Source organism: Onychostoma macrolepis, chromosome 19, assembly GCF_012432095.1.
Source record: "Onychostoma macrolepis isolate SWU-2019 chromosome 19, ASM1243209v1, whole genome shotgun sequence".
Taxonomy (NCBI): domain Eukaryota; kingdom Metazoa; phylum Chordata; class Actinopteri; order Cypriniformes; family Cyprinidae; genus Onychostoma; species Onychostoma macrolepis.
Window position 1 is genome coordinate 17535995 of NC_081173.1, and position 16724 is coordinate 17552718.

A 16724-nucleotide genomic window follows, 5' to 3' on the forward strand; every position below is an offset into this window, starting at 1 on the left:
CCGTACCTAGAATATGAAAGTTTCTTAAACCGTTTATTTAGAATTTATAAGACACAATAAAAAAGTTTGTAAACAATTCTGAATTCCCCAGGATTTGCATTTATAAACAAACAATGTACTGATGACACTCAATTCCATCATACTTATAGATCAGATATTCCTCATTAGATCAGCTTCCAGTTTCCATAAATCAGTCCTATGACACATCCAGAGAGCACTCTGGGACATCTTTGGTGTTCAGTAATACCGTTCTGTCTTAATTAAATTTTGCATTGACAAAATATAGGCTAAAGCCCGGTCCTGAGAATATCTTTATCAACCTAATATTTTACAGTTTATCCTGACAACACAGTTCATGCAGGAATGTACAGGTATAGTATGTCTGAAACCATTGTACTGCAAATTCTAATTGCTGGTGAAATACAATTAATTCAACTCTACCCCTCACATCACTTTCTCAGCTTTCAGCCCACTTTCTTGATAGCACACTGTTGATAGAGAAAAAATGAATGAACAGACCTCCTTTCATTTTAATACATCCCTTACATACTTTCCAGTCATCTCTTGACAGTTTCAAGTTCCACAGTTCCTCTGTTCTTTGCCTTCAAAAGTAGCGTTGTCTACCAACCATCTCTGGTTTCCTTTATGCCTGTGATCCATTGGCACAGTCACCACCAAAGCATAATTTCAGCATGACGTGTCCTGGGGCATTTGTGTGGTGTACTTTAAAGAGGGTGTGTTTTGGTGCCTTCAGAGTAGCATATCTCAGCTTCTGCCCAGACACGTTAATTTCCTTTGGAAGTTGGAAATTGTGCACACTTGTACATATACATCTTATAGAACTTATAAGGTCCAGTAGAAAAAGAAAAAGCTGAGAAAAGCCTCTTGAAGTTCGAACCCTCCTTTGGCCTGATTTGTGTTTTTATGTTCTGTAGGGATGGTGTGTGATTACTGTTAAGAGGTAAGCCCTGAAGCCTTATAAGGTCAAAGTGAATCATCTGTGGGCTCAGATTGGCACAGAGCGAGGAATATTCCTCATGCTGCAGCAAGAATCCTCATATTTGAGGTTGTGCTATTTTCGTGGTCTGTTTATATGAGATCCATGGACCATGTACTGTAGATTACTAGTCATTTAGCAGACACTTTTTATCTGAAGCGACTTACTTGCTTCTCTGTGTCTGTTCACAGGAGTATTGGGTACTTTTTTTAGAATGGTTTCAGGTTCTCTACAGTTCTCTGTGAGGAATATTGGCCCCTTCATCCATGTTTTATCCCAGGTTATTCCCCATCTGTTGAAGCAGAGTGACAGATATGTGAGTGAAACATCCTACTAATCTCTCATCCATCAGACAACAAATAGTACAGGAGAATCTGTGATAGTCTATTTCATTTATTTCTATCATAAATTAAAACAAATAGATTGGAGGCTGCAAACAAACTCATATTTAAATTCCATAGAATATAACAACACTGAATTACTGCTGAAATTTACTGTTGAAAAAAAAAAAGTAGATTCTTAAATTCTAGGCATACCACAAAAGAACGTAAAGTCAAATAGTAAATAAACATGTAAAAGGAAAAATATAATTTGTCAATAAATATACCTTTAGACATTAAATGCTACATTAAGTGCTTTGCTTCGAAATTATATACTTCATATATAAGATATAAGCAGAAATAAAAAATGCGTTCACTACAAATATTTTACAAGGATCTCATGTGATTGATCTAATCAGACTTTGCTCTGCCTTCTCTACATTTCCCTGGTCCCAGCAACACTCTTCTCGGTTACGATAAAGTACCTCGAAACGACTGTAGACTTTCTTTTCTTTGCGCATGCTCTCTATTCTCTTCAGCAGATTGTCCCTCTCCTGTGGGTTGACTGGAGTTCGGGTGAACCGGTTCCGGTTTTGAAATTGTAATGATGAATTGGAAACCTCTTCCTCCTTGCCCCCCTCGACTTTCCCAGACTCTTCAGTCTGCTGTCTATTTTTCTGGCTATTTGCAGATATTTGCTCTAGGATCACCTTGGTATCATCCCTGAGGTTGCTGCTAAATATCACATTTGAGGTAGAGGACTGATAGCGTGATGGAGTCGGTTTAACAGTGGGTTTGTTGTTCTCTACTATGGTAGAAGATGATATGGATTCAGATGGTTTCTCTTTGTCTGAGGGCTCCTCTTGCATCTCAGGGACTGTTTTCATTGACTTGTCCTCTTGAGAGCTGGAAACTCCTGAGTGCTTCTTTTCTCCCTTTGGCCCAAGGAAACCCTTTAATCTCTGTGTTTGTTTCTTGAGGAAATCAAGGGCCTTTGTATCTTTGCCATCAGAGTTCCCAAGGTTTAGGGAGCTCAGGCTTTCTTTAGACTCTGCACGGGTGATGCCCGATGAGCTGAAGCTGCGAGACTTCTTAAGCTCACTCTTTTCAGCATCTGTTGCGTCTTTAAGAGTCTCCTCGCCGCATGAGATACGACGATGAGAAGATTGAGAGGCTTTGAATGGTTTTAAGAACTTGGGTGATGGGAAAGGCCGAAGTGACTTTGTTGGTTCCTTAGCTGGCTCTTTCTTTGCTACATCAGCTGTGCTCTCCGTCAGAGTTTTGCTGTTCGTGAGCGGCCTGTCCACACAGACTTCAGATGGTTTTGTTGCAATCACCAAGCGCTGTGGTATAGGATCTGTTAGCGTAATCGTTGACTCTTGTGTCTTTACGGAGGACTCCACTGAAGTAACAAGCACATTTGGAACTGTGTTTGCTGTATCAGTGAGGTCTGGCTTTTTCATGGCTGTTTCTCGACTTTTTGTATCCAAATCTAACTCTAATTTTGAGCTCTTTCTCTTTTCTTGCAAATCTTTGAAGTACTGAAGTCTGCTTGCTGGATCATTCATGTTTAGGGAAGAAGTTGTTTGCTGAGATCTCGAAGGCTCTGTTGGCTGTGTAACTTTATTGTCCTCAGGTTCAGGGTTGTCAGGTTTCTCCTTTTCTTTGATAGGCTCCACTTTGGTATCTGTGATCGTAGTCAGATCTCCTGTTGATGAATTTTTAACCTCTTTTTCTTCTGCTTTTTTATGCTTATTCCAGTCAAACGGCTCTCTTGACAGTGACCTCCTCTTCTCCAAAATCTCTGCCACAATAGATGAGTATCGAACAGGCTCACTCTCATCTCTCTCCTGTTGTAACTCCCCACCAGATTTAGCTTGCGAGGAGCTGTGTTGCTCCAACTGTGAGGAGCTGAAGATTAAAGAAGACCTTAGTCTTGAGCTCCTTTGCAGCATTGGGTTAATTCGAGATCGGAAAGACTCATGCTTGGTAATGCTGATTTCCCTTGGTTCCGGCTCCTTTTCATTGTCTGTTGAAGATGCTAGTGATGAAGATGAAATGGCTGGCTTTAATGTGTCAGTACTTGTGGGACCCAGGTCAGAGCTAATGTCTTTTACTTGATTCCTATCTTGTTTGATGGGTTTACCATAGCGTGGCCTCAAATCAAGGTTTGGCTTAGTTGGGATGTTTGGACGCTCTCTTAAATGAAGGCCTGGTCCCTCTGAGCCATAAAGTCTGCTGTCAGGTTGTTGATATGGCTCATCAAAGGCATCTGGACCCACTGGCTGATGCAAGCCCTCCTCTCCTGAATCGTCGTAAGTGCTGAGATAAGAGTTGATTCTCCAGCTCCGCAATCCCTGCTTTACACTGGGGTCCTGGGACTGCCGTACCTGCTCTCCAGTGGAGAACAACTGCTTGTGGTCAGGAGGATGTGGCTGAGTTGGCGAACTCTGACAGGCATATGCGTGGCCCACAGTAGGCCTCTTGTGGGTTTGTGGACCGTAGCGTCCCCCTCCTGAGTTGTAATGTTTTTCTGAATCACTTTTGAGGTCGTCAGTGGACAAAACATTCAGATTTCCCGGTGCTTCAAGTTCAGGAGGATATGCAGAATCAGAGTGTTGATCTTTCTGGTACATGCCATAGTTAAGGCGGTCATAGTGCCCGCGCTCAGAATCCGGTCCCATGCCCTCGCTATGATAGTAATGTTGTTCTCGCTGGTAATGCGATTCCGTCTCCTCCAAGTTGTTCATTACACGCTGTTTCATATACTGCCGGGAGGAGGCGTAGGTCTCGCGGGTGCCCTCGGCATAGCTATGCCTCTTAAAGGCATTCATTTCCAGCTGCCTGGAGGCTAACAATGAGCGTCCTGGATCCAAGAATGACTGTTGCATCCTGAACTGCTGTGTTGCATACTTTGTGACCTGCAAAGGAGCTGCACCTGGTTCAAGTGTATGGCGAAACGGGTCCTCCCTTCGAAAAGGTAGTATGGATTCATGACGATCCCCAAATGGGTAACCAGTAAGTTCAGGCTGACGAAGATATCCTCTGGGATTCCTTAGTGACTGAGTCCTTTTTAAGCCAAACTGATTGCCAAGGTAACTACTTGTATTGTCTTGTGACATGGGTACAAGGGCATTTTCAACAACAAGAGGCTGAGACTGAGCAAACAAGATACGAAACTCCTCATCAAATGTGGCAACTAGTTCTCCAAGGAACAAATGGGCAATGCAGCGGTGGATCTTCTCAAAAGACCACATAAAGCTGTAGAAAGAGAAAAAAAAAATGTTCAGTTGTCATCTGTGTCACATACAACTGGGCATGCATTAGAGTTGAATTCTTATCTGCCACGGAGCTCACCTATAGTTTCCACTGATCACTGCTCTGCAGTCTGTCAGAAGAAAACGGTCCATCACTTGACCTTTAAACGATTTTCCTGTGCGGCAGAAATAGGTAATGCCTGCCACTGTACGTACCCGCATCATCTGTAACCAGTGAAGTCACCATTAAGCCTGCATTTTCTTAAAATACAAACTTAGGCTAGTTGAGGTAAATTGAACTTACATGGATCATATCCAGATTAACTTTACAGCTTGCCACCATGTTAACAAAATGATGGGCATTTTGTTCATCCAGCAGAATGTAGACAGGCACGTGACGTGCTACAGCGTCCAAAAGATCAGAGAATATATCAACATCTGTGAAAATATCCATCACTACTGCAATCACCTGTGAGAAAGAGGAAATAAACATGAAATTAGCAATAAAGATTTTACATAACATGAAATTATGGCACAAAAATTATCAGTAATTTTTGTTTATTTTGCAGTGACCAATATCACAGTTGTATTAGATTTTGTACTATCACAATCAGTATTGATGTACAGTACCCTCACTCACGTTTTCATTTATTGAGGCCATTGCATAAATGACCTATTTGTTTATTCCATGAGCAATAACAGGGGTTGCTGACATAAAATGAGTAGAATTTGGCTGGTCATATCTTAATTTCATGTAAGTGTACATTATGTTAAACATATCCAAAATAAGATGTTAAAGTAAAATATTTTTACTGATGAAAATGATTACTGAGTGGACCTTTCATATTCTTGATTCCAGCCTGACATCATTTACAAATTTGAAAGCACTTACCTGATGAGCATTTTTGATGAGTCGCCGGGCCTGCTCCTTAATGCTGGGCCGCTCAGGGTCAGCAGGGTTTACCAACATTGTGACCTCTGTGGGCCCCACAAAACTATGTTGCTGCAGAGGCCAACCAAGTTCTAGTCCTGGTGCATCCAAGTCAGAATGCAGTGGCCAGTAGGTGTCAGAGGACCCATCCTCATCTATTTCTCGATATGGCAGTTCTGGTACATTTCCAGCACTCTGTGGTGATTGCACATTGCTTTTAATATGCTCAATCTCTGACCTTGATAAAAAGTCAACTACATTAGCACTTTGTAAAAAGTTGTAATAGCCCTCAACATCCTCCTCCACCAGGGCATCAATAGCCATGCGATACTCTTCTCGGTAATGCGGACACAAGTAATTGGGATCCAGGGGGTTGTCGCCCAATGAAGAACTTTGTGAGCGGCGGGCCATGGTGGAGTAGCGAAAACAACCTGAAAAACAAAATATTTCAATAAATAAGCATATGAAATAATCTAAACCGCATATGTAAACAAAAATTTTGGATCACATTTTATTTTAAGGTCCGATTCATAGAAATTAACTATGACTTTTGCCTCAATAAACTACTAATTTGCTGCTTATTAATAGTTAGTAAGGTAGTTGTCAAGTTTAGGTGTTGGGTAGGATTAGGGATGTAGAATATTGTCATGCAGAATATGCTTTATAAGTAATAATAAACAGCCAATATGTTAATAACAGCCATGCTAATAATTAACTTGTTAATAGTGAGAATTGGTCCCTTTACTAAAGTGTTTCCAAATTTAAATATTCAATTTTTCCCCATCGTTTTTACCAATTCTTCCAGAAAGTATTTGTTTAAATTTTAGCACAAGCATGTTTGTTGTAAGCTATTTTTTATGTAAAAAAAAAATGTTTAGGGTGTATCCTTTTGATACCAGGATACAATAAAAAATATAAAATAGCACACTGTCTTTTTGACTATTTTTATTTTTTTTATCATTTACCATACAAAAGATCCAGGAAGCACAAATTCTGCATGCCAAGCCAGTGTTTTAAATTTGCATATTACATGTTGCATAACACAGATGTTAAATCACCAGTCAGTCAACAAGTGTATTATGAAATATTATTATGACCCCAAAAAACATACTACTGCATGGTAGTATAGATCGACCTGCTGAAAAACCTAGCTGCTTGACTCATTGTGTACATATGAAATTCCTGGCTGTTCTGTGATCTTCCAGACAATGACCCCTAAGCAAGGTTAGGCCCTAGAATGAAGGTTTTTGTAGGTTGTGGGCTCTTGTGTGCATTTGTTTATATTTTAGACATCACCATGGAAACAGTCAGCCTGTTGGCAAATGACTCATTGTGGGCAAGAGGGGAAGCGAAAAGACATCAACCGAAAGGGAAAAACTCTAGAAACATGTGACTGAATCAAAGAAGGGAGTGTTTTGCTGATGCACTTTTGAAAGAGTCTCACTGAGTTAACTATGCACGTTAGAATCAGACTTTGAGCAGGTCGTAAATTAACTAAGACATGCTGTAGCTGATTCATAACATGTCCATTACATTATATAAACTCCTACATGCACAAGAGATTCTTAAACATTCGCTAACAGAAATGTTATGGAATTGTGTATATATATATGCATCTGCTCATGACTAGCCTTGATTATTATCAGTTTTCTCAACTAATCTGAAACCTGCGCTGTCAGCATGTTTCTTTATGAGAGTTGACACCCAGACCAGTAAATCATGTTGGAGTGGATTCAAATAAGATTACCAGACAATGCACTGCTCCACTGTTAATATCTCCGTTTATTAAGACTGAATTTTATTTAAGCCTTAAATCTTTATTAAAATCTATTACCGCAATGATTGACCAATAATTTTAATTCAAGCTTATTTGTATTGATTTTGCAAATGGATGGCAAAATGTGAAAAAACCCAAGAGACATGTTATGAAATTACAGTAAGCCAGAGCAGAGAAACTTTATACCTGCGGGTCTACCCTGCAAGTGCCAATAGTTATATAAATCAATTTTACTTTTCAAGAAAATATGTTTTCAAATACATGTCTGCACAGACATCATTCATGTACATAACATTCTTTTTTAATTCAAGAACAAGAACATAACGAGAAATTACCTATGCAGAAAATGCTTTACATTCTTGAGATAACCTTAACAATAGACAGTGAGACTGACATATAACAGGTAGTCAGTGTTTCGGTAGCTTACTTTTTGCAATAGTCTTAATCATTTTCAGCAAACATAAAGAGATTTCTGCATAACCAAATATTTTTTTAAATGAAACCCTTGACTCTTTGATGAATATTTGGCTCACTGAATTTCTATTAAATTTACAGCTGCGACTATATTTGGACACTGACTTAACGTTTTATGTTATGTTGGTTATTTGCTGACATTAAAGTTTTTTTTGTTTTGTTTTTTATTTATTGGTATAGGTCGATGTTGTAGGCCTATATATTTAACTGCGCATACTAATTTCCTCCATTTTTACCTTAAGATTCACTTTGCCATCACCTAATCCTCACTTATATTAATATTTTGGAAATACTAAAAATGTAATAACGCTGTTAAATGTAATCTTTGCAAATCTCAATGTATCCATTTTTCATATTGAATATAATAATGTTGTTATACCTGAATTCAATTTAAATTTGAATTTTAGCTAGTATAATGATTTTATCGGTGCCAATAACCTCGCGCTTAGAGTGCCAACATACAGCGCAACTGCGCTCACGGCGACCCGAGTTCGAATCCCGGCTCGTGGTCCTTTGCCGATCCCGCTCCCCTCTCTCTTCGCCCCAAAAAAAGCTTTCCTGTCTACTCTATACTGTCCTGTCCAATTAAAGGCATTAAAAGCCCATAAATAAATCTTTTAGTGTGTGGGGGGACAAAATAGAGTAGAATTTAAATTATTTTTTTCAGTTATTGGCCATAATATGGAAATAACTATAGGTTTATTGGTATCAGCCATAATATTGGTGCTGCCTTAATCCTGACATGCTGTACATAATAACTCTGCATCAAATTTTTATCAATTCATATCCAACACTATTGGGACACTGAATCTAATGTTTATCGATCTAAAGACCACCAACAGGTTTTAGATTTTTTTTTTCTCAGGCCTACATGGAAATCATGCTAGATTTACCCAAACTCCCATTTCTGTCACTGATCAATTAGCCTACTAACAACACCTTCTTAGTAATTTCCCTAAAAAAGAGCTTCGTGTTTCAACAAGTGCAAAATTAAACTGTCTTATCATAACTCAAGCTCAACCAAATGTAGGAAATTATGAAATACAACATAATGCACATGTCTGTTCATGGTGTGGTTCACCTGGGCCTCACCCACAAAAAGAATCAGTGCAAGTACATGGATTTACATGGATAGATAATTTAATATTTAGAGTTGTGCAATGTTCTAAGACCATGATGGCACTATGAGGAGAGGACATCCTGAACCAATCCCTAACCAAAGTCCTATTAGATAACAAAGGAACAATTCTGTGCACACAAGACACTGAACCATCACATTTCAAAGATCAATAGTAGACTTAAACTCTAATAAAATACGTATAATTCATAGATTTAAGAAAGTTTATGGGGAAAAAAATGCCAGAATTTTCACACAGCTGTCAAAGCTTCACTCCATCATCTTCAAAACGACTGTTCAAACAAGTTATATCATTCTCAATTATTTTAATGTTTACTTCAAAAGTCTCTTAAATGGGCTGCTAATGTGTACACAGTTCCGAATCTCGATCAGATTAAAGTGCAAACAACGTTTAAGAATGAAAATAGCTTTCAGCTCAAGCTCGTAGAGAGTTTCTACACAAGTTTCTGCACTGTCAACGTTCATCTGCTCGTTCACACTATGTGATTCGTCTTTTTGAAAGTTGAGACTACTGGGTTGTTCTTACCTTTACGTTTGGAGTTACTTGCAGTCGCCGGTAAAGAAACTTTTTCCGTTCCGAAAAAGTCGGCTATTTTCACCCCCTGTTCAGCGAACGCATCCGCGGTACATTCCTGGTGTTGGTGAAACCCCACCCAAAGCTATTCAGCTTGAAGGCGAAAACCAGCCCTGGCGAAACCTGTTCGCGTTCGGCCGAGTCCTGCCCGCCGAACGTCTCAGCCCCGTTAAGATAACACAGCAGTCGGTTCGCAATGAACAACTCAACCCTTTGAATTTCAGTTGTGAAACTCCTCCCAACCATCGCCGGCGTCACCGCTCACCTACAGGAGACAGTTACAACAAAACCGACAACTATAAAGCCGAATACAATACTAATAAACCCGAACAGGGCTTTTACAGCAGGCTTTGTTGCAGTTGATCTATTTGCATAACCGGCAAAACACGAACAAATTTGCTCCTCGGAGTTACACGAGCGCACTCCATATCCCAGCGCGCCCTGCTCTTCCTCTTTCCACAGCGAGCAGACAGACAGATGGTGGATTGTTGCTCGTAGGACAAAGGCGCACCCAGGTCATGATCATACTGCTGAGTTTTTTGTATGTCTGGTGGTACAGATGGTATAGAAGATCAATTATTCATTAATAGTTCATGATTTAAAACTCTCTATTTCTGTAGAATAACGTGTCTCTAAAGATCTGTGCACATGTGTGAAAAACGAGAGCCATCTTAAAATCATATTAAAAGTTAATATCACAGGATTTTTCCTAACATCAAATACACAGTCATTTCCCCGCTTCTTTTTCCATAAATAATATATGATATTAAATGTTATTAAATATTTTGAATTTACACTATATATATACATTTAGATTTTATAGTGTACATTATATTTTTTTCCTTAGGTTATGTGAGAACCCTTATGTTTTTAGCTAATAAATTCAGGATGTGAACTCAAAGAGAAGTAATTAGTATATTATTTTATTATTTTCACTTACATAATGCGACTTATGTATACTTTAGGTCTAAAATAGTCAATATTTGTACAATGATTTTGTATAGTGAACAACAGATTCAATTGATTAAACCATTGAAAACATGTACAAATATCTGCACATATTCTTGTTAACAAACACATTATTTAATATACACCTTGTGAATTTGAGCAGCTGTGGTTAAATTAACCGTAAAACTGTCAACACTCTTACTAGTACATTATTACTGTTATTTATTTTAAATTTCAAATATCAAAATTTCAAATAAAAAAAGCAGGATCCGCACACAAATGGATCAAACATTTTGGCACTCGGCCTTCCTCAGTGAAAAAAAAGTTATATACTTTAAAGGAATCACCTTTTCAGACTGTAAAGGTCACCCATTTTAACTGATGGATATATCAACATTTCCATCAAAATAAACAGACTTCAGGTTAATATATTTTAGTTACAAATTTATTTTTAAGTGAGACCAAAGGACAATTTGTTATGCAAGTTCTGTAGTGTGAAGATATCCCAAGAGCAATACACTACATACTTTATGAGGCTATAATGATTATTGGTTACTTTATTGCAATTTGTAAAAGTGTAAGAGCACAATACATATGCACGGTAGTGCATGGTGAGGAGTGGAGTAAGTCAGAGGATTTCGTCCCACCCTAGAAAGGAAAAGACTTAAAGACTTTCGCCTTTACTACGCTCTCTCAGAAATAAAGGTACAAAAGCTGTCACTGGGGCGGTACCTTTTCAAAAGGTACATGTTCGTACCTAAAGGGTCCATTTTGGTACCTTAAAGGTAAATATTAGTACTTAAAGTGTACATATTTGAACCTAATAGGTACAAAAGTGTACCTTTTGAAAAGGTACCGCCCCAATGACAGCTTTTGTACCTTTATTTCTGAGAGTGTGGTGTGGGGATGTTTTCTTTGAATTCTGTGAAGATTTTTTGCTGTTTATTTGTGTGAGGCCAATTTCATGTCCCCTTCTTCAGGTTTATGATTGTGAGATTTATTCTGAACATTGTAAGCGTGTCAGTATCTGACTGAACTTAGCAACTCGGGTAACTCAGGTAAGGGAGGGTGTGTGAAAGGGTGCGGCCCCCGAAGAATGTGCCAGCGCAACTGAGAGACATTCACCACGCCCAGGACATGCTCATTCCTCAAACGCATATACACACCACCAGCATACTTACTTTTTCTTCTGTCTACATAACCTTCACCACATTCACTTGAGGTCACACAAAGCACATTGCAAAAAACCATTACTTGTACCACAAATATGGCGTATGCAAATTTACAAGCTATCCCTTGAAAACTCACACTCATTCACACTTAAATTTCAGCTGTCGAAACACTTTATTCACTTTCAGTTTTCCAGTTTTCCTTGACGTAAACAAGTAGGGGAGAAACATTAATATATATATATATATATATATATTTAAATGATATTTATTTTTCAATTTAACCCTCATGTTATCTTCCAGTCATTTTGACCTGGAGAGGATTTTCTTTTTCTTGAAAGTGCTAGTTAATGTTATCAAATTGGACGAAAACTTCTTCCCATCTTGTTACACAAAAATTGCTTATAAATCTCTCATTAGGCTATATTACTAAATATATACTACCAAATATTGGATTCAGTCTTTTTATCAGTTTATTTTTTGTCAATTAGCGCAGGTTTTGTATTTCTTTCTGATTGATTGTAGGCCTTATCTGAGATTATACATTTTTGTGTGAACAGTGCCAAAATTATCCACAAATATATATATATATATATATATATATATATATATTTTTTCATAAGGTCAGATCAATGAGGCCTACGACAAATCAGTTCCAAAAAGAAACACAAAACCTGTGTTAATTGAAACAATTGACAAAAAGATTTGGTGATAATATAGAATTTTTTTTTTGTCATTTTTAACAAATTACGTAACAGCACGAGTTACAAAAGCTAAAATAAGACATTCCGCATGATTGTGGCTTTAAGACCAAAGGGCTTTTTACTATTAGGACAAACAAAGGTCCACCTCCCAGCTAAAGGATTTTTTTGAAGAGTAGCCAATGTTGAAAGACTGTTTGAGATCATTTTTTCTACAAACTCTGTCTTGTTTTATAACCTCAACAAGCCATAGCATGCCAGCATAATCTGCATCCATCCATTTGCTGAAGAGTGATCTTTAAAACAGTGCTCTGTTTTTCGAAACAAGGTGTCCTTTTGCTGTCTGGCAGAGTCCCACCCACAATTCCCCTCTCCTGCTGTAATATCACACCTGCGTATCATGTGACTCAAGGCAGCTTTCTGTTGCTCTTAAACACACACAGATGCACATAAACAAACTTTCATTGTTCAAAGTAGTTATGTATAATCTAATCTGAGGCTCCCTCTATTTTGTTTACTCACATGTCTATTTGTAATCACCACCACATTTAATTTTTTGGTACATAATTTGTCAATCGCATGTATCGCAGTCACAGCCATTTATATGAATAAATCTCCATTCATGTGTTATGATGTTGTTTGTGTTTTTTGTGTTTTTAATCACTGGTTGAGTGTGTGGCACATTGCTGTTACATTACTGATAAGCTCAGGTGGTGTATGATGTGAGGTTGAAACCCGTAATGTGGCATATTTTCACATTAAATGTCAAGTCCCTGAAGCTACAGAGCCAATTGCAGTTGAATGCCTCAGCTCCTCCAGTAATGATGTACACCTTGGGCTGTGTCGTGTTGAATTGTACTTTATTACCTCATCCAGCAGTCCATGTGCACCACCCAACCCAAACACAAAGACAAACAAATCAGCCCAACCCGTCTGCTATCTTGAAACGCTGTATGTGTCTAAATTCCATAAATGATTCAGAAATGGTTGGACATCAAATTCAAGAGCATTAATGGTTATTACTGGACACTTGCATATTTAAGTACAGAATAATTATATGTAAGTCTCATAGCTTTATTAAGTGTCCAAGTTAATCATGTATGGTGTCCCTGCTATATACTGTACATGTGATCTGATTTCACAATATCAGCCAAATGCTTTAAATACCATCTGGTTATATAAGCAGTAAATATATCTGATTGACTGATGAATGTACCCGGTAGACTGGTTCTGCAGTTCATTGCCATCAGGTTTTCAAGAGCAGCTGCTATCAGCACACTATAGATAAAGAGATTGTGGGAAGACTCTTGAACGATTATGCCGCATAGTAAAAGGAGGGATACATTTTTCTTTTTTTGCTATATTAGTCAAAGCAGATTGTTATAGGACTAGCTTCAACAGATTAACAGTTAAAAAGGTTACAGATAAATTGTTCTAGTCCTGATTGAATTGAAATTGAAATTGCAATTGAATTCTTTCAGTCTAGTCATGGTACAACCAAATAATTACCCATCAATTATCAAAGCAATCTCATAAAAATGTATTCTGTATAATCTACCATGATACATCACATCAAAATCTTCAAATTTTAGTATGTCAAGTTTTGACTTTTCACACTTTTGTATCCTAAAATTGTTTCATTAGAATAAAATACATCATATTTACCCACCTGTGTTTCATGTAATAATAAAAAAAGAAAAAAAAAAAGATTATGAATCAGCAGCATTTGATTTTCCAACTGATTTTATTTGGTTGATTTATCAGAATTTAAGAACCTTGTTTATTTGTATTATTTTTCCTTTACATTTTTTTAAAGTAATTTTAGTTAATTTCATCTTGTAAATAAGTTTGTGACCATCATCAATAGCTCATCTGTATTTTTATATAAGCGCAGAAGCGATACTTAAAGTTATGAACATTATTCCAGTTATAGAGTCTTTAATAATGTTCTCAAAATGTTGGCAAAAACCTTATTTTTATATTAATCATGGACCTTTTTTCCCCAAATGTTTTCTAAACATTACACTACTTACAACTTGTTTTAAAGTTTCATAGAACATTCAAAGCAATGCTCCCATAATGTTTAAATGATAAAATTGATTAATGTTTACACTAACATTCTCATAAACAAGAAAAAAAGGTTTCTGAGAACATTCAGAAAGAACTTTTCCATTAATTATCAAAACATTCTTAGTACATGTCTGGTTATTAAAGTTGTAAAATGCAAGCTGACAGACTGAAATCACACAGTGACAGCCCTAGGCTTTGTAAACCAAATACCTTGAGAAAGCTATCCAATAGCATTCCCATTCATCTCAGTGGCAGCTACTCACTGACCCAGGATGTCCTGTAAGTACTTGATTTGCAATTTCCCATCTTTACTCATTGCCTCAGCTCCAGAAGCAGTTTTCTTAATACCAGGGTGAGTAAATGAATGAACAGAATTTTCATTTTGGGGCGAACTATTGTTTAACAATAATATGTCATCAGGAAAAACCTGCTTTCCCAAAGTCATTGTTATAGTAAGATTCACTGCTCAAATACAATAACCAGCCCTGCTGCCGGACATGCTTTTAATCTCCTGCTCTGTTCCTTTCACAGTCATGTGTAAATATCCTGCTGCAACAGTGGACCACTGGCATTTTACACATGAGCTGTATGGCCAACGCAAAATATGCATAATATAGCTACACAAGAATTCCTCCCTTGCTGATCTGAGGTCATCATGTCACAAGTGACAGTCACAGAGGGGTATTTAGGCTTCAAGTGGTGAAACGGATCAATTGACTTGAGAAACATGTACTGTTGAATACGGAGATAGCTTAAGGGCTGTTTTGATGTCACTGATATAGAGCCCTGCTTTGACCTCTGACCTTGATGATGCTGTATCAGTTCTTCAAAGCGTCCAGATACCAAAGGGCTGTAAATCCCTTGAAGCAAGCAAACAAACAGTGACAGTCTTTTGGACAGACATGACATCCCCCCCCCACCACCACAACTCATTTATGTCTACTGCCTCAGATGTTTCCTCAGGACATGGAGCATTCTGTCAGCTTCCTGTTTATACTTCCAGGATATGTCCATTTAATAGCTTGAAAGAACTATATGCAAATACTCTATTTGGGCACACCTACTCATTCTTTTTTTTTTTAAAACAGTAAAGTCCTTCAAATTATGAAATAACATGTGAAATATGTGAATTATGCAGTGTGCAAAATGTAAATGAATCAAAACATCCACGTTTTTTCAAAAGCCACCCTTTGCCTAGATTACACACTCTTGGCATTCTCTCAGTCAGTTCATGAGAGCGCTGTTTTTTCTTTGCTATCGGCTCCAGCTTATTCCTACAGTATAAAATTATTTTAATATTTTTATTTTTTTTGTATTGTATTTTTGTCATACATGGATACCATTTATATTTGTCTACAAAGCTAATTTCACACAGCCCAAAGTCCAAACCTTTACTCTATTACTCTTTTACTGTAATATGTGACCCTGCACCACAAAACCAGTCTTAAGTCGCTGGGGTATATTTGTCGCAATAGCCAAAAATACATTGTATTGGTCAAAATGATCAGTTTTTCTTTTATGCCAAAAATCATTAGGATATTAAGTAAAGATCATGTTCTATGAATACATTTTGTAAATTTCCTACTGTAAATATATCAAAACTTCAAGTCCATTAATAATCAAGGACTTGATTTGGACAACTTTAAAGGTGATTTTCTCAATATTTAGAATTTTTTCCAGATTTTCAAATAGTTGTCCTATCCTAACAAACCATACATCAATGGAAAGCTTATTAGTTTTTATATTCAGCTTTCAGATGATGTATAAATCTCTGATTGAGACCCTTTGACCCTTATGACTGGTTTTGTGGTCCAGGGTTACATATTTGTACATGAACTTGCATTTTTACCCTCTGGTATTTACATTAAATCAGAGACAGATGGAGGAAAACAGGCCCCAGTCAGCGTTTCCGTGTGTGGTGTAGTGTACCATATGAGACTGTTTAGAGCTAGAGCTTTAAAACCCAGCAAGTAAGAAAGACAGCGCTCTCTGGTGTAGTGAAATGACATCTGCAGTATGATGATTAAAAACAAACATTTAGCATAAAATAAAATAAAATAATAAAATAAACAGTATTTTTTATTTTTTATTTTATTTATTCATTAAAATTAAGCCATTACAGTTAGCAGCCATTACAGTTATTCTACCTGAAAAACGTATAAAAATAAAATTGTATTTTCTAGGCATTACAGATTAATAAGTTTTCTACATTATAACAATGTTTTTGTTATGTTTCATATTATGATATCATAATATGTTTTAGACATGAGAAATTAAAATCGGAAGTGACGTTTCGGAGAATGTTTGTCGGCCACGTTTGTGAGTGGCGTCTTTATTGCTTTATAAAATAAATAGCATTATTAGAACT

At 37.2% G+C, this 16724-nt stretch overlaps 1 protein-coding gene across 1 annotated transcript; it reads right to left on the reverse strand.

Moving 5' to 3' along the window:
• Window positions 1–14: 14 nt before the first annotated feature.
• Window positions 15–9934, reverse strand: fam83hb (family with sequence similarity 83 member Hb). The gene is made up of 6 exons (XM_058753784.1): window positions 9421–9934; window positions 5467–5936; window positions 4879–5043; window positions 4675–4799; window positions 1803–4578; window positions 15–1289 (listed from the first exon to the last, which is right to left on the reverse strand). Exons 2-6 carry the CDS (start codon window positions 5914–5916, stop codon window positions 1269–1271), a joined length of 3537 nt encoding a protein of 1178 aa, XP_058609767.1. The 5' UTR covers window positions 5917–5936; window positions 9421–9934; the 3' UTR covers window positions 15–1268.
• Window positions 9935–16724: the final 6790 nt, after the last annotated feature.

Excerpts from the sequence above, each read along its gene's own strand:
- fam83hb (XM_058753784.1), bottom strand. The coding sequence starts at position 5,916 with ATGGCCCGCCGCTCACAAAGTTCTTCATTGGGCGACAACCCCCTGGAT. Across the intron at positions 4,800-4,878 it reads TTAATCTGGATATGATCCAT|ATGATGCGGGTACGTACAGT; the intron begins GTAAGTTCAATT and ends CACTGGTTACAG. Across the intron at positions 1,290-1,802 it reads AAGTCTACAGTCGTTTCGAG|ATGGGGAATAACCTGGGATA; the intron begins GTACTTTATCGT and ends CTGCTTCAACAG.